Raw genomic sequence first — 26787 nt, forward strand, 5'->3', positions numbered from 1 at the left:
GGCCGTGCGTGGTGCTGACCACCCACCCCTCGTGTGCCGTGCCGGCCTTCAGTGGTGCTCGCTAACAGCACTTGCCCCAAAGTCCCTCGGGCTATACGGGGGGAGGGGGCATCTTTGTCTTTGTGTGCGTGTGTTGCGGGATGATGGTCAGTTTCGCTGCGCCGTGAAGCGTTGTCTGGACTTGTCTTGCGGGGGGGAGGAGGGGGGGAGGAGGGGGGCCAATCCCTAGGTCGACTCAGCCTCAAGTGAGTAAACGTCTCGCTATGTAAACATCAGCGCCGAGCAAGGCAGTAGCGTGGCCGTCGTCACCACGCCCAGTCCTCGGGTGCTCTCCAACAGCAAACAGTCTTCCGCGAAGACGAGGACACACACAAAGACAAAGATCCCCCGTGTAGACTTTTTTTCACGCACTGTTGGAGGCCAAGTGCTGGTGGCGAGGCACCTTCGTGAATGCCAACAAGGATGACGCGGCGATGGGCGTGGCCATCACCAAGGCCCGGGCCGCCTTTGTCTTCCCAGGAACTGTGCAGATATTGACGTGGATATTGTTGGCCTTGAGAGGAGGGGATCGAACTCGGCTCGCTCCCCACACACGCACACCCGGAAATTCCGGTTCAGTGATTCTGCACTTGCTCGATTACTGTAGTACTATACCACCTTCAACTTTTATGAACGACTTGGTGTTTAAGGTTAACGATTTGTCGCTTTATCTGGCTGTATAGCAAATGAAACGATACAATTACTTTACACGCACACCCGGCAATTCCGGTTCAGTGATTCTGCACTTGCTCGATTACTGTAGTACTATACCACCATTACAACTTTTATGAACGACTGGGTGTTTAACGTTAGCGATTTGTCGTTTTATCTGGCTGTATAGCAAATGAAACGATACAATTACTTTACTATGCAAGTACAAAATGTGTGTTTGAATATTAACGTGTTTTTTTTATGTATTTAGGGCCCATTTATAACGTATGCTAAAGGTCCCGCACTAGCTTAATCCGGCACTGGCTGACCTATGTGCATACAATAAATCCCTTTTTAACTCGGGTGGATTGTAAGGAGTGAACAGATCTTGACACATTGCTTCTGGCAGGCGAGGCTGCGTTGGCTGGGTCATGTAGCCCGCATTCCCAAGCAGCTTCTGTTTGGCCGGACAGACGGGGCTAAACGGGCGTCCCACGTGCTGGAGAAAGAGATGGAGCTGATGCGGTTCGGGACGTGGAGCTGAGTGGACTTGACGATGATCGGTACCAGCGGTGTCAAGATCGGCCCCTGTGGAGGAGGAGGCTCGTCAAGGACGCCACTGGGCAGTTGGAGGCAGTCGCCCTCCATAAATATCCCATATAGCCTTGAACAGACCTCTTGGGGTAAGTGTCGTTAACGAGCACCTCTGAATGCGTGCACGGGTGGGTGGCCAGTACCACGCCCGGCCGCCTTTGTCTCACCCAGCGCAGAAGGCCAGGGCAGGTCCAGGACCGGTTCAGAAATGTGTCGTGAGCGGGTATCGAATTGAGGTCGCTTGGTTCATCACCCCGTGCGCTACGCTAACCACATCACCGCCGCTCCCCATAACTCATTGTCTTCGACTCGTAGACACAGAGAGTAGGCACTCACTCCCTCTCACACACACACAGCCGCTCATTCCCACGCGCGCGACTTCCCTTATAAAGCCAAACCAGAGTTTAATTTGGTCGTAAATTACGACTCCGTGCCCAATAACAAAGTTTGGTTGTTGACATTTTCGGTGACGATTGAAAGCCCCTACACCCCACCCACCACGAAGGCATGCAGACGACATCTCTCGCGCGTAACACGTCAGCAGACATCACCATCATCACCATCATCATCACCATCATCATCATCACCATCATCACCATCATCACCATCATCGTCGTCACCATCATCACCATCATCATTACCATCACCACCATCACCACCATCACCACCATCGTCACCATCACCATTATCATTACCATCATCACCATTGCCATCATCACCATTGCCATCAGCATCACCATTACCATCATCACCACCACCATCATCATCACCTTCATCATCACCATTTCCATCATCACTATCATCACCATCATTACCATCATCATCACCATCACCATTGCCATCATCACCATCATCATTATTACCATCATCATCATTACCATCATTATCACCATTGCCATTATCATCATTATTACCATCATCATCATTACCATCATCACCACCATCATCATCACCTTCATCATCACCATTTCCATCATCACCATTACCATCATCACCATCATCATTATTACCCTCATCATCATTATTACCATCATCATCATTACCATCATCATCATTATTACCACCATCATCATCACCACCATCATCATCACCTTCATCATCACCATTTCCATCATCACCATCACCATTGCCATCATCACCATCATCATCATTACCATCATCACCATTGCCATCACCATCATCACCATTACCATCATCACCACCACCACCATCATCATCACCTTCATCATCACCATTTCCATCATCACCATCACCATTGCCATCATCACCATCATCATCATTACCATCATCACCATTGCCATCACCATCATCACCATTACCATCATCACCACCACCATCATCATCATTACCATCATCATCATTACCATCATCACCACGGGCGACGCGGCCTCGACTCCTCCCGTCTCAAGATATTCAGTGTCAGACGCAATCGCGCTGCCTGCGCGTAACGAGTTAACGATGACACAGTCCGGGTGGAGGGTTTCATTTGCACGATCATTAATTCTCATGCGCAATCATAACAGATCGCACATGCTCGCCACCATCAGTGGGCAGCACCATCGTTCATCAGCCCCCCCCCCTCCACCCCCCCCCCCCCCCACGAGTTGCACTATAGTCACGAGTAAAGGTGAGATATTCACGAATAAAATCTAAAATCTCCGAGAGATCACGGAATAAAGGTGGTGGTGGGGGTGGTGGGGGTGATAGCGGCATTTTCCTAACGCTATAATATCACTAACATGTAAACAAAAATGTATACAATTCATAAATAAACCCCTTGAATACGTAGGCTTTCGCGACCAATATTATTATGAAATAAATCCCTGTTTTAAATTACCGGGGAGTTTTTCGTAAATAAATTAAACCAAGTGACCAGTGAAATGAAATTTGTAGTTACAATACACATTTTTTTTTAAATAGATTTTGACGGGAACCATTCTGGCGATAGAATCGACTATGAAAATATTGGGAATGTGGGTCTCCCGGTTCGGGGAGAAGGCCCTACCCACCTCGCCCCCACACCCTCTCCCGATCCCTTCTGGCCTCCACTGTGAACCGAGAGTACAGATTTATACTTTCAGCGCTCGTGCGGATTTTTTGTAAGGAAGCTGTTCAGGAAGCGCGTAAATGTCGTGCGCTCGCGTCGCGGGTCACGTTGACGAGATGTTAACTCCCTCGCCCGGTACGCACGAGGTCGTGCGTTCGCTTTCGACCCTGACGCCTGACTCTACATTTGGAGTTTGCGTGTCTCTCTCCCCGTGGTCGCGTAGATTTTTTTCTCCGGGACCTCCGGTTTTTCTCCTCCACACTTAGAAACGTGCGCTTAAGAGTGTCTGGCCGCTGTACATGTCCACATGATAAGCCACTTCATTCACTTATCAATTGTGGCCAGGTCGCTTGTGGAAAAATCGCTACATAGCTCAGTGAACCTTACCTGATAAAATACAACGTTTAGTCGAGTAAGTTTACATCCGCAAGGCCGCCCTGGTTAATACTGCTGCCACGTGTAATTAACCATGCAATACTCTGCGCACCGACCGCTTTACACTGAGTGATATAGCCCGTGATGTCATGGGGAGCAGAGAAGTGCATCCCTGTACTGCCGTCGAGGTCCCAATATTTGGCTAGCATTTGAAAAAATACTTACATTTTATCTATTTGATTAAAACAATTTGCTTCATTGGGAAACGCATTGCAATCGTCGCTTCCCTTCTGTGAAAAAAAACTATCAGAAACCTCATGAAAACGAGTCTTGAGACACCACTGAGGTTTTATTGAGTAAACAAACGTAATAATAAAATCATCTATATGATATGTAGAAGGACCATTGCCCGAAACGTCGCCTATTATATATATTTTTTCCCCTATTAAGGCCACGGTGTTATTGACTAATCTGTCGAGTTCTTAATAAAAATCATTGCCACATTCTCCCCTTCACCTTCATTAACACATTCCGTGGCCTCTTTGACCTCCGTGCGTGACACAATCGTGAGTGGTGTCGTCACGTTTCAGCAGTCTCTCCGACGATTCGATCAATTTTCGCGAGTCGATTAATCGATTATTATGACACTGCGTGGAATGTTGCGGCCTCTCGCGGTCCCTGGGGGTCACGTGTACACACGTGACATACAACACATGACGAATCTAAAACAAAACCTTGGTTCTTACAACACACGATTCGATCATTTCAAATCATCGATTATTATCAAACATCATCCCGCGTAGTCGGGGTCAAAAGAAATCCGCGGAAGCTGGAACCATGTACACACGTGTGTAGCGCTTTGGTCGATCTACTGCTGGATGAGGAGGGTTGGATTAGGGTGGAGGCGGGAGGTGAATTATGAACCATACTTCCCCCCTCTGGTCAATGCGGATTGGCGAACGCTCGTCAATGCGGGAGCATAGCCGTTGGTGCACAGTACAGTACAACAATACAATCATTGCGAATTGCCCACAACGTACAGCCTATAGCGCCTCGTGTGCGTGGCGGTCACCCATCCATCGAGCTGCCCCAGGCTTAAGCCTGCTTAGCTTAACTCCGAGCTCGGAAGATAATCGGACGCCGTGCGGCTGTTGAGGTTCAAGGCGCTAAAGTTTTTGTTGTTTTTGCTGACGATACATCGTTTGCAACAATAACTCAATTAGAAGTCGTCATCGCAGGTGACGCGCTCGTCCCCGATGATGAACCCTGAGCTCGATCCCAAGTCGAGCGCACGCACTGAAGCCGGCGCGGTGAAGCATGGCCGAACGAATCGCGCGATTCGACAAGACGCCGGGGAACCTCCCATCGAGCGGTTGCATTCACGCACAATTGGCTGAAACACGATTTATAATTTGAATGTATCTCATCAACATCGTTCACATTTTTAGTACTGTATATATATTTCATCACTCCGGCGCGAGCACGCATGTTTCATTGCGACTGTGCTTCTTGATTAACATTTAGAACGCCGCACCATCAGCCGTCGGTGGACCTCGGCTCGGAAAGACGTTTCGCCGTCGAACCCTTGAGCAGTTTGACGAGGAGAGATGCCCGAATCGCGTTTCGCGACAGCTACAAGTAAACATTCGCAGGCAGGTCTCGCGCCCCCCCCCCCCCCCCCCGAGAGTTGTCCACGACCTTTGCCTTTCGAGGAAATCCGGAACTTCCAACAATGTCGCTAGACCCCCCCCCCCCGCATCGATGTTCCATCGTGGAACTGAAGTCGCTGACTCGGCAGTTCCCGCGCCGCGCCGAGTGACTGCACGGACGTGGGGGGGGGGGGTAGGGAGCGGTGGCGCAGCGGTTGGCGCAGCGCGGCACTGCGCCAGCCGCTGCGAGCCAGGCCGCCCAACTTCCATTTCGCTTGGGCCTCCCCCCCCTAGGTCGACTCAGCCTCAAATCGTGCGATGCGTGAATGTCGCCACCGTGATGAGGCGAATGCGGCACCGGGGTTACGAGTCCGACAGCACTTGCCCCAACAGCCTGTTAAAGGCTACACGGGGGATCTTTGTCTGCACGCTGCGTGTGTGTCGCCCGATCTCGTCCGACCTCATAAGCTAAGCGGGGTTGACCCTGCTTAGCGCTTGGGGGGGCTCACCACGCCCGTGCCGAACATTGGACACGTACAGGGGGAAGTCGTGGGCAGTAGAGGGCAGAGCAGCAAACTCCATTGCTGTTCTGCATTCCTCCCACCTGAACCGGCGTGGTGAAGTATGGCCTCATCCAGCAGTGGATTTACTAAAGGGTCGTGCATGTGTGTAGCGTGTGTGGGGGACTATGGGGGAGCGGTGGTGTAGCGGTCAGCGCGCTGCGCTAAGAACCTGGTGGCCCAAGTTTGATTCCCGCTCACGGCCAACACCCAGTGACGATTATCTCAACCGGGTCCTGGGTCTCCCATAGGCCACTCGGGGAGACAAAGGCGGCCGGGCGTGGTGCTGGCCACCCACCCCCTCGTGTGCCGTGGCGGCCTTCATAGGTGCTCGCTAACAGCACTTGCCCCAACAGTCTGTTGAGGCCATAGCGGGGATCTTTGTCTTCGCGGGACAATGCTCACGCGAACCGGTTCGAGAACAAAAACGCCCGCCCAGTTAAACATGGAACGTGAGGCCAACGTTGCCTCAACGGTTTCAGCCGCATGCCAACGTCGCCCCAACGTTGGGGCGACATTTGGGCGACGTTGGGGAAGCGTTGCCCCAACGTTGCACGTTTTACCGGGCACGAACTAGTTTGGGATCCGTGATGCAAGAGGCCTGGTGGGAGCGTGGGAGGGGGGGCAGGTGAGGGTGGGGTAGGGGGGGCATGGGGGGGAGGGAGGGAGGCAGGTGGGGGGGGGAGGCAGGTAGGGGTGGGGGGAGCAGGTGGGGGGGAGGGAGGGGGGGCAGGGGGGGGGGTGTACATAGAGGTGGGGGGGGGGGAGGCGAGGGGGGGAGGGGGTCAATACTCCCACAGAGAATCGGCGTCCACGGAGTTGGCGTCAGCCCGCACGCCCCCGGCCTGGTCGCCTCGCACGAGGCGCCCGTTGGGGGCTCTGATCGCCACGCGGCTGTAGCCGACGAACTCCAAATAGAAGTCCGTGGGCTCATCCCCGCACACCGCCACGTCCTGCTCGCTCAGCGCCCAGTAGCGCTGGTTCTGACCTGGGGGGCGGGGGGGGGGAAGGGGGCAGGGGGATGAGGTGGTGGGTTTAGCTGCAGGGGGCTTCAAAAAGTGGTGATAGCTTTCTACATGGGACTGTCGTTTTTAATGGCAACAAAGAAGGGATAATGCACTGTAAGATGATAACGATCTCATATTCTTCTGTTCCTTCGGTAAAGGAACGTCGATTGAAAAAATAAAAGTACGTAAAATAAAAACTACGACGTTATTTGTCTTCCTCCTGATGACGATCGCTTGTGTTGCGATCGAAACGTCGTAGTTTTTATTCAATTTACTTTTATTTTTTTTCTATCTACGTGACTTTACCGAAAGAAACAAAGAATATGAATTCCTGCAGTCACGAAAGTTTGAAGTCTCCAGAGCCCGGTGGCACATTTCTCGTAGCGTCGTTGCGAATTGTGTTCACATTTATTTTATGTTTTGGGCAATGGCCCTTATTTATAGAACATTAATCCTCAAGATCACGCTGGTCGTGGCGATGGTGGTGGTTGGTATGGTTATGACAGCGGTGGTGGTGGTGATGATAATAGTGGTGACGGTGGTGATGATGACATCGGTGGTGGTGATTATGATGATGATAGTGGTGATGATTATGATAGTGGTAATGATAGTGGTGATGATGATATTGATGATGATAGTGGTGTTGGTGGTGATGATAATAGCGGTGATGATGATGATAGTGGTGGTGATGATGATGATGATAGTGGTGGTGCTGGTGATGATGATGATGATAGTGGTGGTGGCGATGATGATAGCGGTGGTTATGATGATAGTGGTGGTGATGATGATAGTGGTGGTGATGGTGATGATGATAGTGGTGATAATGATGATAGTGGTGATGATAGTGGTTGTGATGATGATGATGATAGTGGCGGTGATGATAACAGCGGTGATAGCTACTGCTGCCGCCGCCGCTGCTGCTCCCACCCTGGATGGCGTAGGCGCCGTTGCGGTAGTGCAGGCGGAAGGTCTGGTAGGAGGAGCGGTTGGCGTGCAGCGTGGGCGCGTCGCCGCGGTGCGCGTTCATGAAGCCGTGCTCGCCACGCAGCACGAGGATGGGGCGGTTCACCAGGCGCAGCATGAACAGCTCCGCCTCGCCTGCACGGCCACGCCGGGGGGGAGGGAAGGGGGGGCAGGAGGAGCCGCGTCGCTCAGAGTGAGCCCACGTCTGGCTCGTTCGGCCCGCTGCCTCGCTCCCGAATGAGACGACGCACACAAAGACAAAGATCTCCCCTACAGCCTTAACAGATCGTTGTGCCCGGAAAAAAACATGCACGCTACGGGGATGGTTGGCTATCACGGCCGCCTTTGTCTCCCACAACAACAACCACCGCTCGGCACGGAGCAGCGGTGACGTGGTACTCGTGCCAGCCTATGTGCACTTTGAGAAGCGTCGATCGCAAGAGGTCACGGGACAGACCCCCCCCAGGTGTCATGGGTTGGCCGACGGAGACGGCCGGCAAGACGCACACCCAGCTGCGCCCCCAAAGACAAAGATCCCCCGTATAGCCTTAACAGACCGTAGGGGCAAGTGCTGTTAGCGAGCACCTATAAAGGCCGGCACGGCACACGAGAGGGTGGGTGGCCAACACCACGCCCGGCCGCCTTTGTCTCCCTAGAGGCGATGTTTACACACCGCACCAGGTACTCATTTGAGGCTGAGTCGACCTAGGGGAGGCCCAGGTCGCCGGGCTCGTAGCGTATAACCGCTACACCACCGCTCCCCACACACACACACGGTCACACACACACACACGGTCACACTAACACACGCACACTGACACACGCACACGCTCACACACACACGCACACTGACACACACACGCACGCACCCACGGTGTCGCTGGAGGCGGAGAGGCGACCGTTCTTCTTGGTCGTCACGTACTTCCCGTTCTGCGCTTTGACCGCGATCTGCTTCCCGCGCCACTCAATGTCGAAGAAGCAGCTGTCCCCTCTGCCACGTGACACGCACACGGAGTGCACACGCACAGTACACACATGCGGCACACACACAGTACACACGGACCACACGCAGCCACTCACACCCCACACATACACTACACACACACCCCATATACACCACACGCTCCACACACACCACACATACACCGCACATACACACCACACACACCACACATACACCACACACACACAGAAACCACACATACACACACCACACACATGCACACCACACACATGCACACCACACATACACACACCACACACATACGCACCACACACCACACACAAACCACACATACACCACACACACACAGAAACCACACACCATACATACACACACCACACACATGCACACCACACACATGCACACCACACACCACACACACACCACACACATACGCACCACACACCACACACAAACCACACATACACCACACACACACAGAAACCACACACCACACATACACACACATGCACACCACACACATGCACACCACACACCACACATACACACACCACACACATACGCACACACACACCACACACAAACCACACATACACCACACACACACAGAAACCACACACGTACACCACACACGCCACACACATACACACCACACACACCGCACACACAGCACCCAATAGCCGGAAAAGCTGTTGGGGCAAGTGTTATCAGCAAGCAACAAAGCCCGGCCGCCTTTATCTTCCCAGTATCCCTGTTTCGCCTGAGCGCCTCCATCGCCCCCCCACCTCCCCCACCCAGGCAGATGGCCTTGCCCCCTTAATCTGCGCTAATCTAATCTGAGGGTCCGGACTACGCCCCATTCGTGCGCGCCGATTTACAATCGCCTGCGGCCGACCTCACGTGAACCCCTTAAACTCGCCACGTTCGGGACATTCGGGGAAGACGTCTCGGCTCGTGATCATCACCAACGTCGCGATCATCATCGTAGTCGGCGTCGTCAACAATGGTCAGTCCACCGCTGGATGAAAGCCTTCCCCCTCCCCGCCACAGAGAGTAATCGATGAAACTCGATTGTCTACGCGCGCCGTGGCATGCATCCAAGGAGATGAGTGGCCGTGATCATTGATCAATTCTGGCAGAACGTAGATCCTTTGCTGGCAATCACGAGCACTGCGATGATTAATTAGCTCGGCCACCTGAGTTGCATTCCAGGCCGAGGTGAACGTTCGTGGCGACTGAGATCCGAGCCGATTTCTGAATATGCCCCCCCCCTCCCCCCACCACTTTCACCTATAAATCACACTGACCAAGGTGGTGAAGTATGGTCAAACGACCACCCACCACCCCGGTAATGATTTACATTTTTAGCCGATATCTAATCTAATGTTTTAGTCATGTAGAGCGCTTACCACTCAAGGTTGAAAATGTGGTGACATCGACACAGACCGCTCAGAGACAACGCAATCGAGCATAGTTCCTAAAAGTCGTAAAGATCCTCACGACTCAGAGAGGACCGCCGACGGAGTTTGAACTCTGATCGTTGGTGGAGGTGGGGGAGAGAGGCGATGGCGAGAGCAGGAGGAGGAGGAAAGTGCCTTTGAGGAGGTGTATCGAAGGTGAAGAACAAGGACGGGGAGGAGGGAGGCTGGTGGGGAGAGAGGTGGACGGAAAATGTGGCGCCAAAAAACATCCCAAATGCGTGACCCTCTTGGAAAAGTCTTCATGGACTCAACGAGGCTTTTCAGCGTGTGGTCATCATAATAATAATCATCATAAAGATTTCGATTTAAAGCTTTCGTGACTGCAGGGATTCATCTTCTTGGTTCTTTCGGTAAAGTCACGTAGAAGGGAAATAATAAAATAATAAAAATAAAACATAATAAAATAAAAAATATTGTATTTGATTATTTCCCTTCTACGTGACTTTACCGAAAGAGCCAAGAAGATGACATCATAAAGATCATCATAATAGACGTGACCCAATGGTCTAGTGACCCAGTGACCTGTCCCTGCCCCACCCCATCCCACCCACTTGTCGGAGGCGGAGGCCTGGATGCTGCCGTTGTTGACCAGGGCCCAGTAGTGGCTGCCGCACGTGCGGAACGCGACTCGCGAACTCCCGCGGTCGATCTCCATCTGGAACGTCTCCGTGTCCGTCTCTTCGTCTTGGTTCGCGGACACGTCCATCGCTGTGCGCACGCACGGGCACACGCGCGCGAGAACACACGAGCACAGGAACACGCGCACACGGGAACGCGCACAAAGACAAATGACAAGCTGTCGGGACAAGTGCTGTTCGTGAGTAGCAGCTATGAAGAAGCCCGCACGGCACATGCCGGGTGGGTGGCCAGCACCACGCATGGCCGCCTTTGTCTCTCCCAGCGGCGATGTTTACACACCGCACTGGGAACACATTTAAGGGGAGACCCAGGACCGGTTCAAGTATTCGTCTCGGGTGATAGCCGGGAATCGAACTCAGGTCGCTGGGTTCATAGCACAATATATTAATCACTACAGCACCGCTGCTCATATCGGTATGATGATGATGATGCTATTGGAGATTTTTTTTTGTTTTATTTGGTAAAAAATATTTAATCTGAAAACGCCTTTGAAATGTAACGTCTCATGTCGATTGGCATACATAACCAACACGTGGTTACACGTGTACACACATTTTCAATATTTCACTTAGACACCATTCTGCATGTATACAATGGTGGGGTTGAGTATATTGGTGGTGGCGATGATGCTGATGATGGTGGTGATGATGATGCTGCTGCTGATTATGGTGATAATGCGCCTACTGCTGCTGCAAATGCTGTTTCTAATGCTACTGCTGCTCATGATGACGCCACTGCTGCTGCTCATGCTGCTATTGCTTCTAATGCTTCGAATGCTGCTAATGCTACGAATGCTACTGCTGATGCCACTGATGCTAATGCTGCTAATACAACTGCTGATGCTGCTAATACTGCTACTGATGATAATGACGCCGCCGCCGCCGCTGCTGCTGCTTATGCTGTCGCTGTTAAAGCTCCTGCTGCTGATGACGACACTGATGACGACGCCGATGACGCTGCCGTTGCAACTGTGACGACACTCGCGGCTCACGCACTCTGCCGCACGCTGAGCATGCGCCCGTTGCACGCGAGCAGCACGAACTGGGGCTGGCTGTCCTCGAGCATGAAGAGTTCGTCCTTGCCGGGCCGCGTGCTCGGCTTCCTCCCCGCTCGCAGCACCCCCGCGGGGCCCATCGCGCCCAGGTAGTGGCCCTGAGTCGGTCACAAGGTCAGGGTTAGCGTGTGCCTGTGTGTGTGTGTCAGTGTTTCTGTGTGTGTCTGTGTGTGTGTCAGTGTGTGTCAGTGTGTGTCTGTGTGTGTGTGTGTCAGTATGTGTGTGTGTGTCAGTGTGTGTGTCAGTGTGTGTGTCAGTATGTATGTGCTTGTGTGTGTGTCAGTATATGTGTGTGTCTGTGTGTGTCAGTATGTGTGCGGTGTAGCAGTTAGTGCGCTGTGCTATGAACCCAGCGACACGGGTTCGATTCCCGCTCACGGCCAACACTCAGTGACGATTATCTGAGTCTCCCCTAGGTCGACTCAGCCTTAAATTAGTACCTGGTGCGATGTGTAAACATCGCCACTAGAGAGACAAAGGCGGCCGGGCGTGGTGTTGGCCACCCACCCCCTCGTGTGCCGTGCCAGCCTTCATAGGTGCTCGCTAGCAGCACTTGCCCCAGCAGTCTGTTGAAGGCTATACGGGGGATCTTTGTCTTTTGGATATGCAACAACGAAGTCAAAGAGATTTCAGCCGCGTTACAAAGAAAGCCAGGCCACCGTGGTTATGCGGTCATTTCATATATAGGCCGGCCCTCAGTGTGGATTATCAGCGTAAGGCACTACCACTACAACCTATGTACGAGGTACATTCATTCATAATAATGCTTTATTATTATTGGGATCCGACCCCAGCGCCCCCTCCCCCATCCTTCCCTCCTCCCTCCTTCCCCGCGCTATCCAATTCACTCCTCTTCATAACCCGGCGTCTGCCCCCATCGCCCCACCGCCCTCACGCCAGATTCATCATTTCAATAGACGTCATTAAAGGGCATGGTCAAATAAGCAATTAAATGGTAATTCAATTCCTGGAAAGTCATGAAGATGCTTGAGTCAATCTCGCCCGCTGCTGCTGCTGACGCGGATACTCCCAGGAACGGAGTTTGAACCCTGGCAGGGCGATCCGGGGACAGGGGGCGGTGTGGGAGCAGTGGAAGGGCGATGAGGCCCCTGGAGGAAGTGAAAGACGCCGAGGGAGGAAGGGGTGGAGGAGGATAGAGGTGGAAGGGAATCGGCAGAACGTCCCAATGGATGGGGGAGGATGGGGGAGGGGGGGAAGACGCCCCCCCCCCCCAAGGGTCGTGCACAAACTACAGAGACAAAGATCCCCCGTATAGCTTTAATAGACAGAGAGACCCATAGAGATACATAGAGACCCATAGAGATACACCGAAGACGAGCCACAGTCGTGCGACCCAACACTATGGATTCATCTGCTGAACATGTGTCGATAAGCAAGCCAGAGCTATACGTAGATCTACACAAAGACAAACTGAGATACGTCGAGACTCATAGATGTACATTGGGACACATAAAGATACATTAAAGACAAACCACAGGAGTGCAACTGTAGCCATTCAACCCAAGCTATGGACCCACACAGTGAGCCCACTTCGATCTGACATTGGCACCGACCTCACGATCAGTATTGCTGCAGTGACACGCACACTCTCAACTTCGCATTTACCCACGAAGGCAAAGGTCCCCCGTATAACTTTCACATATTGTAGGAGCAAGTGCTGTTAGCGAGTAGCACCTATAAATGCCGGAACGGCACACGAGGGGTGGGTGTGTGGCCTGCACCCCACACACCAATACCAAGACCCCCGCAATTCACCACGAAGTGCCAGGCTAGTTGCACATTGAGGCCACGTGAAGTGTCGAACGCCCACTGGCAGGAGGTCACGGGGCAGACCCAAGTGCCCACGGGTCGACTGACTGAGATGACCGAGATGACTGGCTGATGGACCACCTGTGCCCCCTACTGTGCCAACTTGTTGTGAGCGTCGCTCCTCCGCCGTCCGTTGTTGCTGGAGGGCGACTGCCTCCAACTGCCCAGCAGCGTCCTTCACGAGCCTCCTCCACAGAGGCCGATCTTGACACCGCTGGTACCGGTCTTTGGCAAGTCCACTCAGCTCCACACCCTCCTGTACCGCATCAGCTCCATCTCTTCTCCAGCCTGTTTAGTGTCCATTCAGCCCCCTCTATCCGTCCAAACAGAAACTGCTTGGACATGCGGTGGGTAAGCATGCGAGCTGCTACATGACCCAGCCAACGCAACCTTGTCTGCCGGGGGAGTTCACTGATGGGAATTTGTCCACTCAAAGACAAAGATCCCCCGCATAGCCTGAAAGACTGTTGGGGCATGTGCTGCTGTAAGCGAGCGGCACCTTTGAAGGCCGGCACGGTACACGGCCGCCTTTGTCTCCCTCGTGGCGAACTAGGGGCGGTTCAGATAATCGTCACTGGTGTTGTTCGTGAGAGCGGTGTGCTGCACTGTGTGTACGTGTGTGTGTACATACCACACACACACCACACACACCACACACACCTGATGATCACGGAAGGCTAGCCTGCCCCCCTTGAACTCGATGACGTACGCGGTGCCCGGCTCGGCCTCGGCCACGAGGACTCCGTCGCTGCGCAGGAGGCGCGCGTCGCACGCCTTGAGGCTGTAGGCGCCCCCCGGGTTGAACTCGAGCACCACGAGGGAGTCCACGCCCCAGGGGATGGCGCTGTCCGCCAGCAGCTCGTCGCGAGCCGCGGGGGTCGCGGGGGTCGTGGGGGTCGCGGGGGTCGGCGTGGAGAGACGCACGTAGCGCTTCCGGCCCACGCAGTACATGCTCACCTGCCGGGGAGGGCATGTACATCGGAGGCGCGCGGGACAGCGGTGACGATTTGGACACGAAAGACGATGTTCTGAAGAAATGAGTTTTTCGATTTTTGTAGGTGTTTCTTTTTACTTTTATCGCGCCGTGCGTAGCCAACCGTGTTGATTGGAGGCGCGGGGGAAGAATAACGATTTAAGCACAAAAAATCTGTTCTAAAGAAATTAGTTTTTCGATTTATGTAGGTATTTTGAACTTCTTTTGCGCCGTACGTAGCCGACCGTGCTAATGGGAGGTGCGAGGAAGGACAACAAACAAAACACAAGAAGCAGTTCTCAAGAAATTAGTTCGTCAATCTAGATGATCTAAAAGTGCACAGCTCCGGTGGCTTCCTAATATCAGAATGAAGAGCGTTCCAGACGGCCGCATCATCAACATCACCACCATCACCAGCATCATGTATCTGTTACACCGAACTTTTTTCGCACCGTACGTAGCCGACCGTGCTAATCGGAGGTGCGGCGGAAGGACGACAACCTAACACACACAAATCGGTTCCAATGAGATAAGTTTATCAATCTCGATTATCTAAAAGTGCACGGTTCCCAGTGCCTTCCTCATATCAGACGGTCGCAGAAGCACATCTGAAAGGGCGCCATGCGGTGATCGCCCTTGTTCGATGGCTAGACGAACAGCGAGGTGTAATTCTTTGCGAGGATGCCACGATGCTCACTTAATATTTAACAGCCCTGAGCCACTTGTGGAAATTCCACATTCGTGTGGCGGGGGTCAAGTGCATCCACATACACCCACTGTTGACTTTCACCCTACCCACCCCCAACACTAAGGTGGGGGGTTACTTATTGTATCCACCCCAGGGGGAAGATGTGCTGTGTCAACCAGGATGTGAACTCAAAACCTTCGGATTGCGAGCCGCTCCCTCTGCCGCTTGAGCCACCCGTCCGAATGATGAATCGTCTGATGATGATGATCACAATAATGCTGCTACTGATGATGATCATCATCATTGTGGTGATTATTATCATTATGATGTGGCTACTGATGCTTGGTAGACAAATGGACGATAACTGATGAAAATGCTGCTGCTGCTGCTGCTGTTTCTTCCTGACGAATCTTCTGCTGCTGCTGATGATGATGATGACCTCCTCCCCCTGCCCCTCCTCCTTCACCCACCACCACCACCAACGATTCGAGCCACCCGCCCGCCCGCCCGCCACCAGCGCTGGAATTTATTTCCGACAATCGAAGCCGCCCCCACGAACGCCACCATCCGCTCACCTGTGGGTGCATGGCCAGGTGCACGGCCCACAGCTCGTTGGGGCCCAGAGTCTGAGCCCAGCACTCGAGCGGCTCCGAGTCGCTGGCGGTCTGCGGGGCCAGACCCCCCGCCACCGAGGCGCACCCGAGCCCCAGGTAGCGGCCGTAGCGCTCCGACTGCAGAGCCCATCGACCGTCGGCTTGGGGGAACACGAAGAACCTTGGGGGGGGGCGGGGTGTGGGGGGGGAGCACACATTGTGGGGGGCAAGGTAGGGAGACACGGCAGGTGGGGGCGGGGGAGCGTTCACTATTATTTTTAGCCAGGTAAGGCCCCACTGAGCTATACAGTTCTGTTTCAGAAGCGACCTGTCTCTCGCAAATGATCGTAAACGAACTTCATCACGTGGAAATGTATAGCAGCAGCCAAACACTCTAAAACGCGCGTCGTTGTTGTTGATTTTAAATGTGGAGGGAAAGCCGTGGAGAGCCGGGAGAAAATGCCACGCGACCACGGGGGAGAGGGACACGCAAACTCCAAATATACAGCAGCAGGCGTCAAGGTCGGAATCTAATCCACGACCTCCTGCATACCAGGCGAGGTAGTTAACATCTCGTCACCGCGGCGCTCTGGGTTGCAGGAGATACGAACCGTACGATTATCGTGGCTGTAGCATCGTATCGGCGTACCGTGCTAGCTTAGTGTGGCACTAGCAGGGTCCTGGCGAGTGCTCGCGTGAGTCACGGACTACACGGTGGGACATCGTGAGCCATTGTCATCAGCTACAGCGCCACCGCCACCATCACCACCATCACCACCATCATCATCACGACGGTCACATGCCGTGACAGCTCAGCTGCAATCGCCCTGGGCCCATCTCCCTGCCCGAAGCCACGAACCATACCCACACCGCCCACACTCACCCCCATCACCTGTGCCCATCACACTTCCCCATCACCTGTGCCCATCACCCATCGCGCACCCCCATTACCTCTCTCCATCACACACGCCCATCACCTACCGCCATCACCTGTGCCAATCACCCATCACCCACCCCATCACCTATCCACATCACCCACTCCATCACTTGTGCCCATCACCCATCCCGCATGACCTCTGCCCATCACCCATCACCTATCCCCATTACCTGTGCCCATCACCCATCACACATCACCTACCCCCATCACCTATGCCCATCACCCATCCCCCATCACCTGCACACATCGCTGCCCCCCCCCCACCTTCCCACATCACGCGCACGAGCGTCCGCGCACCTGCACTCGGGCCCAGGTTTGTCGCAGTCGGCCGACACCTTCCCGTTTTTGTCGGCGCTCAGGAAGCGCCCCAGGTGGCTCCTGAGCAGCACGGGGGCCGCGTCCGCTCCGGCCCCGGCGGCCGCGGCCTCCGGGCAGGCCGCCTCCTCCTGGAGGGCCCACACCTGCTTGCGCTTGAGGCTCTGGCCCGCCACGTTCACCGTGAAGCCGAACGGCTCCGCCGTCAGGTAGCGGCCCGACTCCGTGACGAGGCCGAAGTGGACATTGAGTAGCTCCGTGGCGGCCATGGTGGCCGACTGTGGAGGGGTGGTGGTGGTGGTGGTGAGGGAGGATGTGGGTGAGTAGATGAGTGACTTCTGTTTGGCCAGTGGGGCTAAAACGGACGCGGCGCGGGCTAGAGAAGGGATGGCGCGGATGCGGTATTGGAGGACGTGGAACTGAGCGGACTTGCCGATGACCGGTTCCGGCAGTGTCAAGATTGGTTTCTGTGGAGGAGGAGACTCGTGATGGACGCTGCTGGGCAGTTGGAGGCAGTCGCCCTTCTGACAACAACGGAGGGCAGAGGAGCGACGCTCACAACAACGAGCGGAGCGCAGGGCGCATAAAACGCAGCGAGGTGGCACAGTGGGGAGCACAGCTGGTGCATCTGCTAGTCACCTTAGTCCGTAAACCCAAGGCACCTGGGTCTGTCACGTGACCTATAAACGACCCTTCGACGCTTCACATGGTCTCTCCTAGGTCGACTCAGCCTTAAACGAGAACCTGCTGAGGAGTGTATTGAACACGAGGTCGTGCCGTCCTTCGTAGGTGCTCGCTAACAGCACTTTTCCAAGCAATCTGTTCAAGGCTATACGGGGATCGTTATCTCTGTACTGCGCGCGCGTGTGTGTTTGAACAGCGTGTGTGTGTCGTGTATGTGTGCAGTGCAGCGTTTAGAGCGCCGCGCTACAAACCCGGCGACCCAAGTTCGATTCCCGCTCACGGCCAACACCAGTAGCGATTAATCTTAATCTGAACCGGTCCTGAGACTCGCCTAGGTCGACTCAGCCTCAAATGAGTACCTGGTGCGGTGTGTAAAAACATCGCCACCGGTGCCGGCTACCCACCCCCTCGAGTGTCGTGCCCGTCTCAATAGGTTTCTTCTCGCTCACAGCACTTGCCCCAACAGTCTGTGAAGGCTATACGGGGGGACTCTTTGTCTTTGTGTTGCGTACGCGTGTGCGTGTATGCGTGCGTGTGTAAAGCGCACGTACCGTATCGACTGCTCTCGAAGGCTCACACGTGGGCCCCTCGCCGCTGTCCCCCTGCGCGCGACGCGAACGGAGCCGCGAATTCGCTCGAGATGACAAATCGAGGTCACTCGGTGACCACCGTTCCGCGAGTCGAGCGCGCTCGATTCAATCGTCAAATGACCCCCGTCGCCTCCACCACCACCACACACATACCCGGCGATCTCCTGCTGCTGCTGCAGCCGGTTACTTATTAGCCGGAGATAACTCGCGGCGCCCAGATATTTATATCAGAGAACCCGCACGGGCCCGGCTGTAAAGAAACGGGTGCGACACTTTCAGCCCTCAACCACGGAGCACTGCGACCAGAGACTTTATCCCCCCCCCCCCTTTGCCCCCCCCCCCTTTTGCACCCCCCCCCACCTCCCCACCCCTCCTCTCCTACTCCCCCCCTGTCAACCGCGCACCTCAACGTCAGCTCCCTTCCACCTGCGCCCCCCCCCCAACCACCGTTGAGCAGTGACCGTGGGTGATGGAGGTGGGAGGGGCGGGGCGGGCGGGAGGACCTGGAGGAGGATGGAGCAGGGAGAGAGACAGGGCGGGTGATAGTCGGTGGGGGGGGGGGGTGTTCGGGGGGGGGGGGGTGAGGGGGGTGAGATCTGGAGGGGGGGGGGCAGGTGTGCGGAGGGCCGCGCGTGCGTCTCCGAATATCCACGCGGCTGTCCACGTGTATCCGCATATATCCTGGGCACACACGCACCAAGATAAACAACCCCCCGGTGGAGCCTGCATAAGCTATCGGGGGCAAGTGCTGCTGCTGCATATTACAACCGGCACGGCACACACACGCACAGGTGCACTAAGGATACGGCGCGGGTCTGCATGCACGCACGTCCATAAAGACGTGAGGACAAAGATCCTCCCCGTATAGCCTTGACAGACTTTCGGGTCTTTTAGCGAGTAGCACCCACGATAGCTGACGCGACAGACGGGAGGGGGGGGGGGTGGCCAGCACCGCGCCCGGCCGCCTTTGTCTCCCCGGCTCTGACGTTTAGTGCACCAGGTGCTCGGAGACCCAGAACCGGATCAAATATTCGTCACCGTTATTGTCCGTGGGCGCTAATCACACTGCACCGCCAACACAACACCCACCCACTCACTCACATGCAAAGACAAAGGCGTCCCGTATAGCCTGAATAGACTGTTGGGGCAAGTGCTGTTTGCGAGCGCACCTATGAAGGCCACAACGGCACACGACGCGGTGGGTGGCCAGCACCACGCCAGACCGCCTTTGTCTCCCGACGGGCGATGTTTCCACACCGCACCAGGTACTCATTAGAGGCTGAGTCGACCTAGGGGAGTCCCAGGACCGGTTCAGATAATCGCCACTGGCGTTGCTGGCCGTGAGCGGGAATCGAACTCGTGCCTTTGGGTTCGCAGTGCAGCGCGCTAACCGCTACACTACACCGCTCGCTCACTCAACTTGACCTGCAAACGACGGACATACTTCTGGGAACGTATCATCCTCCGGGCAATCAGCCGTCTCGTCCAAGCGTCATCCACGGCGGGGTTTCGGCCTTAATGCATTTGCAGCGACCGAGTTTTCGCCCCTTGCAACTCGCAGCATCGAGGCCAGGTTCCAGAAGGAATCCCAAAACCGGCACGACCTTTTTGTAGAACTGTCGTCCCTTCTACGTGACTTTACCGAAAGAACCAAGACGATGTCGTCGGCCTTAAGGCACGGTCCGGATTCGAGGCCTGGTGATGAATCTAGCGAATGATCATCGCGTCCCTCAAATGGTGACTAACTACGCCCGCTGTGGACAAATGGACGACACATGTTGAGCACGTGTCCATTTGGGTGTCAAAGTCAGCCCGCCAGGGTTCCTCAACAGCGCAGCGCTCAAAGAGCCCGTGTGGAGGTCACGCGGGGACGCCGTCACCACTGAGTGGGGCGGTGGGCGGTAGAGGGGGTCACGCAAAAGGTCAACGGCGCGGAGAATGGGGGACGGTGGATTGGGTGGGACACCCCAATGGTTAGACAAATTTTCCGGGAAAGAGGACAGAAGGAGAGAGAGGGTTTAAAAGGAGTCGCGAGAGAAGATTATAGAGAGGAGAGGAAGGGGAGATGGCGTAGAAATAGTCGTAAAACGACGGCTCGTGGCTCCGAGGAAGAAACCGCTAGACGTCAACAACAACATCAATAACAACAACAACAAAGACAAAGATCCCCCAGTATAGCCTTAAGAGACTGTTGGGGCAAGTGCTGTTAGCGAGCACCCATGAAGGCCGGCACGGCACACGAAGGAATGGGTGGCCAAACACCACGCCCGGCCGCCTTTGTCTCCCCAGTGGCGATGTTTACACACCAAAAACAGATACTTATCAGAGGCTGAGACGACCTAGGGGAGGCCCAGGACCGGTTAAGATAATCGTCACCCGGTGTTGGCGGGAATCGAACTCGGGTCGCTGGGTTCGCAGCGCAGCGCGCTAACTGCTGCACCACCGCTCCCAACAACACAAACAACAACAAAGATGTTCGTGCCCTACAGGCGTTTGGTGTTGTTGTTGTTGGTGTTGATGTTGATGTTGGTGGTGTTGTTGTTGGTGTTGTTGTTGTTGGTGTTGATGTTGGTGTTGATGTTGGTGTTGGTGTTGATGTTGTTGTTGGTGTTGATGTTGGTGTTGATGTTGGTGTTAATGTTGGTGTTGATGTTGTTGTTGGTGTTGTTGTTGGTGTTGATGTTGTTGTTGGTGTTGTTGTTGGTGTTGGTGTTGTTGTTGGTGTTGATGTTGATGTTGGTGTTGATGTTGTTGGTGGTGTTGTTGTTGGTGTTGTTGTTGGTGTTGATGTTGTTGTTGGTGTTGATGTTGGTGTTGATGTTGGTGTTGATGTTGGTGTAGGTGTTGATGTTGGTGTTGATGTTGGTGTTGATGTTGTTGTTGGTGTTGATGTTGGTGTTGATCGGAACAAGAGAGAGGTCCCTTGGCAGGACGACTCGTGTGGTGGGCTCCACGCGACTCGCGTTGTGGGCTCGCCACCGCCCGCACGAGCCAACGACGTCCCGAACGTAACGATCGCGTGGCGGTGACGTCACCGCGGCGCTTGTGCCAGGCTAGGTGCACTTTGAGCCAACGGAGTCGCGCACATTTGCAGACGCAGGCGAACTTTCGCACTGCCAGCGCAAGCGCGCAGCCTTCAATGTCGAATTCGAGCTGTCGGTCTCTGCACCGACATGAGCCATTGACCGGGGCGAGCGTCAGCAGCGAGTGATATCGTATACCTTGGACAGCACCTCTCCTAGGTCAACTCAGCCCGAAACGAGTACGCACTTAAACGAGCCTCCGGTGTTGTGTGCAAACGTTGACTCACGCGTCTTGTCGCGAGCGAGTCATTTGAGTGTGTGTGTGTACGCGAGAGTGATTTTCTATTTTGACATGAAACAACGAAACAACGCGCGCACGCCGCGCGCTCTCGCCCCGACGACAAATAGACTCTCGTGTTTGATGTCGCTTAATTGCGATCGAACAATCGCCCAGAGAGATAATAGATGTTTGTCCATCATCTCGCCATCGCGTCATCTCATTATGTCATTCTTCTACACACACACACGACAGACGCGCGCCTTGCCCGTGGTGAGCGGTGGCGCTTCGCTTAGCGCACTTGCGTCACGAAGCCCTGATCCGCCTGCGTTTGATTCCAAGGCTAGGGGCTTGAACGTCGAGTGGGGCGTGATACCAGAGCTTGTCCAGGGTCTCTCCTAGATCGGCTCAGTCTTAAACGACTGCCTCGCGTTGTTTTGTGTGTGTGTGTGCAAACATCAGTATCCTATCCTGGGCAGACGAATGCGAGCGTGTGTGTCACTGGCCACCTTTAATCCAGACCTCGTGCGCCCGTGGCCGGCTTCAAGAGGTGCTCGCACTTGCACCAACAGTCTACGGGAGGGGGGGAGGAGGGGATCTTTGTCTCTTGATGCGATGCGGCGGACTGAATCTGTCCCGAAGCGCAGACGAAATGCGATAAGGATTCGCCACTTCTGGGGACGCCAACGGCGCTGGAGGGACGCCAACGGCGATGGCCCGATGGAGAAACTCGCCCCTTGCCATACGAACGCCTAATTTGAATCCAGGATTAATAAATAACCCTGCCGGTGCATCACCGCTGCCAGGTCCGCCAACCGTCTCCGAAGCAGAGCGCACATCTCGTCGCACAACAGGAGCTCGCACCTTCTCGCGGTGCGACAAACCAAAAAGTTCCTAGATGGATGTCGGTGATGGGGCAGCTGTGCTGGGGGGCTCGGTGGTGGTGGTGTGGGGGGAAGGTGTCGTGGTCGTAATGCGACCCCCCCACACCCCTCCCCATCTGCGTGACGGCCTAACAAATGTATCTCCCTGAAGGTGACAAGGCGACAATTGTCCACCCAAGACAATTGCCGCCTTGTCCGCGTGTCGTGTGCTCGCCTCAAGCGGCTGTTTGCGAGGCGCGTGCACGCGGAGGGCTCCGGTGACGAGCGGAGGGTGGGGGGGGCAGAGGGGGGGGGGGTTGTGCACGCGCGCGCGTGCCCCCCCCCCCCACCCCCACCCCGAGGTGGGAGAGGGGGGAGGGGTTGAGGGGAGAAGGTGGGATGGATGGCAGCCCCTGATTTGCTCGAGCTCGTAACACGAACATCGCCATCAAAGATTGAAGGGCAGCGCGAGTTTCATGCGGGAACGGGCAGTGGGCAACGAATTCACTGTCGTCATGTACCCCCCCTCGCCCCCCAGTATCATCACCAAGCTTCCCCCGCCCCCCTTCTAACCCCTACTCCCTCCACGGCCGAACCAAGGCGGGATGACTTTGTCACCCAAATGTACAGGAACCCCCCCACCCCCCTCCCTCACCCGCCTATTGTCCAGCATTGTCCACAGCGGGTGTAGTGTACACTACTATAGGCGATGGTCCTTGCGAGGTTCACCATCAGGAATCTCTAATCCAGACCGTGTCGTAGGGTCGTTGACAAGTCTACGAAAGGTCTGGAATCTGACCTTGATGCTGCTGTGCATTGCAAGGGGGTGACAATTTAGTCGCAGAAACTGCGCTTAGGCCCAAAGCCCGGTGGCTAGATAGATGTTAACTACCTCGCCTGGTATGCAGGAGGTCGTGGGTTCGATCCCAACCCTGACGCCTGCTGCTGTGTATTTGGAGTTTGCGTGTCTCTCTCTCCGTGGTCGCGTGGATTTTTCTCTGGGTCCGCCGGTTTTTCCATCCACATTTAGAATCAACATCACGCGTTTCGAGCAATTGGCTGCTAAAAATAGCCCCATAATGATAAGACACTTCTTCTTGGTTCTTTCGGTAAAGTCACGTAGAAGGGAAGTGATAAAATAATAAAAATAAAACATAATAAAATAATATAATAATATAATGATGTTTTATTTTTATTATTTTATTACTTCCCTTCTACGTGACTTTACCGAAAGAACCAAGAAGATGAATCCCTGCAGTCACGAAAGCTTTAAATCGAAAGATAAGACACTTATTTTACCCTTTATTTGTGATAACCAGATCGCTTCGGAAAAATAGATATATATCTCAATGGAGAACCTTACCTTGCAAAATAAAATAAAAATTGTTTTACAACGGAAGATGGTAAATTATTAAACCTGCGGAGTGGAAACTGTAGCAGCTAAGTTGTTAAACCATGGTCGCTTCATATCGTTGACATAATCGTGCTGTGGCTATTTTCGTTTTTTGTTTGTTTTACTTGGGCGTAGTCAATGAACCATGATGATCGTCAGCCATGGTCCATCCACTGCTGGATGAAGGCCTCCCACAAGCCTAACGCCATCGCTCACCAACCCGCGGAAGTTGCACCACTGCCAACGCAGCAGCAGCATCGCCGAATAATTAGTTTTACTTGATTTGGGGTGATTTTTAAATGTTGACTCGGAGGTGTTTGTGATGCGTGCAGGAACTGCCTGAGCAGGTGAGAGGTCAATAACACAAAAGTCAACGTCACCTTTAAGCAGTTCATCATGGAACCTCAATAGGCTCTCACCTGGCTAGATTACATGACGTCATTCACAACAAATAACGAATCTCAATGGGGCTCTCACCTGGCTAGATTACATGACGTCATTCACAAAATATAACGAATCTCAATGGGGCTCTCACCGAGCTAAATTACATGACGTCATTCACAAAATATAACGAATCTCAATGGGGCTCTCACCTGGCTAGATTACATGACGTCATTCACAAAATATGACGAATCTCAATGGGGCTCTCACCTAGCTAAATTACATGACGTCATTCACAAAATATAACGAATCTCAATGGGGCTCTCACCGAGCTAAATTACATGACGTCATTCACAAAATATAACGAATCTCAATGGGGCTCTCACCTGGCTAGATTACATGACGTCATTCACAAAATATGACGAATCTCAATGGGGCTCTCACCTAGCTAAATTACATGACGTCATTCACAAAATATAACGAATCTCAATGGGGCTCTCACTTGGCTAGATTACATGACGTCATTCACAAAATATAAAGAATCTCAATGGGGCTCTCACCGAGCTAAATTACATGACGTCATTCACAACATATAACGAATCTCAACGGGCCCTCGCGAGGTGTCATAAAGACCGCCAGTCACCTACCCTGCGCACGTTGGCCTACGGTGGCCAGGTCTCAACTGCCGTGACGTCACAATCCACGGTGGCACCGCGTGGCGTGGCGAGTGTGAGATTGCTGAACACGGAAAGATGGGCGGAGGGGTCCAGGGGTCGATAGTCCCCCCGCTCTCCAGTTACTATCAACGTATGGGTGGGGGGGGACGGTGGTGGGGGGGGGGTCGTTGATTGGAACTTTGAGATAGGGGCGGAGGGGGTTGGCGGCTGATTTGGGTCAGGGCCAGTCGCAGACCCAGTCCTATGGGCGACCGGTCGTTAATTAATTAATAGGCTTTAATGAGGGTAATCCTATCCGAGCCGAGTGCGGGGATTTAGACAGTTCAGTAGGAGGGAGAGAGGGTGGGGTGGGTGAGTGGGGTGAGATACACGTAATACTTTTTTTATTGACAAAAAAAACACATTTTGCGAGATCGTGCAGAAAATTGGGCCGGGTCAATAGATCAACACCCGACCTCGTATCGGCAAAGGCCCAGCCCTGCAATGTCTTGCTCACTCCGCTACTGGCGGAAAGGTCTCCAATAGAGGGAGTTCTAGAGAACCCCTATAGAGGCTGCTTATGATCAACTCTTCCACACCGGTCAGATGTCTTGGAATGTGTGGGATTACCCACACTGTGTCCCACCGCACACGATCTGCCACTCAACTAACCGTCGTTGTAGCTGTCTGGGTTCATAACGCAATGCGTTCACCACGCGACTCTCATCTACATAGTCAATCATTTATACGTGCGTAGATTGGAAATAAATGTTTTAAAAAAAATCGTGAAGCAATACAACTCGTTAGGAAGCAATAACCGAAACAGATTGTTGTGAAATTGAAGCACGAAACATCCGCGATCTGCTGGTGCACAACTCCATGCGAAATCCCTGCAGCTGTAACGATAGCATAGCCTGGCTCCTCGCCCACCAGCTATAACGATGACGTAGCCTGGCACCTTGCCCACCAGCTATAACGATGACGTAGCCTGGCACGGTCCCGTCGAATCGAAAAAGGCGCAACGCAGCATACCCCAACGCTAACTTGATTGTGTAACCATTGCTCTATGTATCTTACAGAGACAGGGTCCTTGCCTATAGGCATCTGGCACTTCGTCAGCATTGGTTCAGTACAGTATTACTAAATGGAATGGTATTGCATTACAATGATATCAGTAATAGCACGTTATCGTGTTGTTTAATCAGTATTTATTCTATATGGTATTAAATTCGTTATATCAACTGTTGTTTCATTTGTTTTTGTGAATAGCATTTGGAATGGTTTGCATTGCTGTTATTTTGTTTCACTGACAGTTAAGTGCTCTTTCAGTTGTCTTGCTGCAAGATTATTAGTTTTATAAATCGGTCATTCTCAGTTACCTTGCTGCAAGATTATTAGCTTTACAAATCGATCATTATCATAATCAGTTATGGACTACCTACTGCTCGCCGAAGAGCTCCCTACACCATAGTGCCTGTGATTCCAAAGTCTATCTCGTTTCTGGACCTTGGGTTGATCTCATCGCTGCATCTCCCCGGCGGTCATTGCCTCCCCTGGGTGT

General features: G+C 53.7%; 2 protein-coding genes across 3 annotated transcripts in view; one reads left to right on the forward strand and one right to left on the reverse strand.

The window, feature by feature from the left end:
* LOC133340676 (cytochrome c oxidase subunit 6B1) overlaps nucleotides 1–26787 on the forward strand; it is a 240484-nt gene that overhangs the window by 22809 nt on the left and 190888 nt on the right. The gene's annotated exons all lie outside the window — the stretch shown is intronic.
* Nucleotides 1251–18932, reverse strand: FSCN1 (fascin actin-bundling protein 1). Of its 2 annotated transcripts, XM_061548945.1 has the most exons (10): nucleotides 18595–18932; nucleotides 17342–17637; nucleotides 16090–16288; nucleotides 14514–14810; nucleotides 11965–12121; nucleotides 10882–11038; nucleotides 8755–8876; nucleotides 7850–8020; nucleotides 6708–6903; nucleotides 1251–1278 (listed from the first exon to the last, which is right to left on the reverse strand). In XM_061548945.1, exons 2-10 carry the CDS (start codon nucleotides 17626–17628, stop codon nucleotides 1266–1268), a joined length of 1599 nt encoding a protein of 532 aa, XP_061404929.1. In that variant the 5' UTR covers nucleotides 17629–17637; nucleotides 18595–18932; the 3' UTR covers nucleotides 1251–1265. The 2 variants fall into 2 exon arrangements, with proteins under 2 accessions (XP_061404929.1, XP_061404930.1); XM_061548946.1 differs by lacking the exon at nucleotides 1251–1278 and having other exon boundaries at nucleotides 6658–6903.

Source organism: Lethenteron reissneri, chromosome 10, assembly GCF_015708825.2.
Source record: "Lethenteron reissneri isolate LAM-NWPU_2019-01 chromosome 10, ASM1570882v1, whole genome shotgun sequence".
Taxonomy (NCBI): Eukaryota; Metazoa; Chordata; class Hyperoartia; order Petromyzontiformes; family Petromyzontidae; genus Lethenteron; species Lethenteron reissneri.

What these genes read in the sequence shown, in the direction of transcription:
- FSCN1 (XM_061548945.1), bottom strand. Translation starts at nt 17,628, where the DNA reads ATGGCCGCCACGGAGCTACTCAATGTCCACTTCGGCCTCGTCACGGAG. An exon ending in AAACCTGGGCCCGAGTGCAG is followed by an intron (nt 16,289 to 17,341) that starts GTGCGCGGACGC and finishes CCCCCCCCCAAG; the next exon opens with GTTCTTCGTGTTCCCCCAAG. An exon ending in CGGCGCCTACGCCATCCAGG is followed by an intron (nt 6,904 to 7,849) that starts GTGGGAGCAGCA and finishes CCCGCCCCCCAG; the next exon opens with GTCAGAACCAGCGCTACTGG.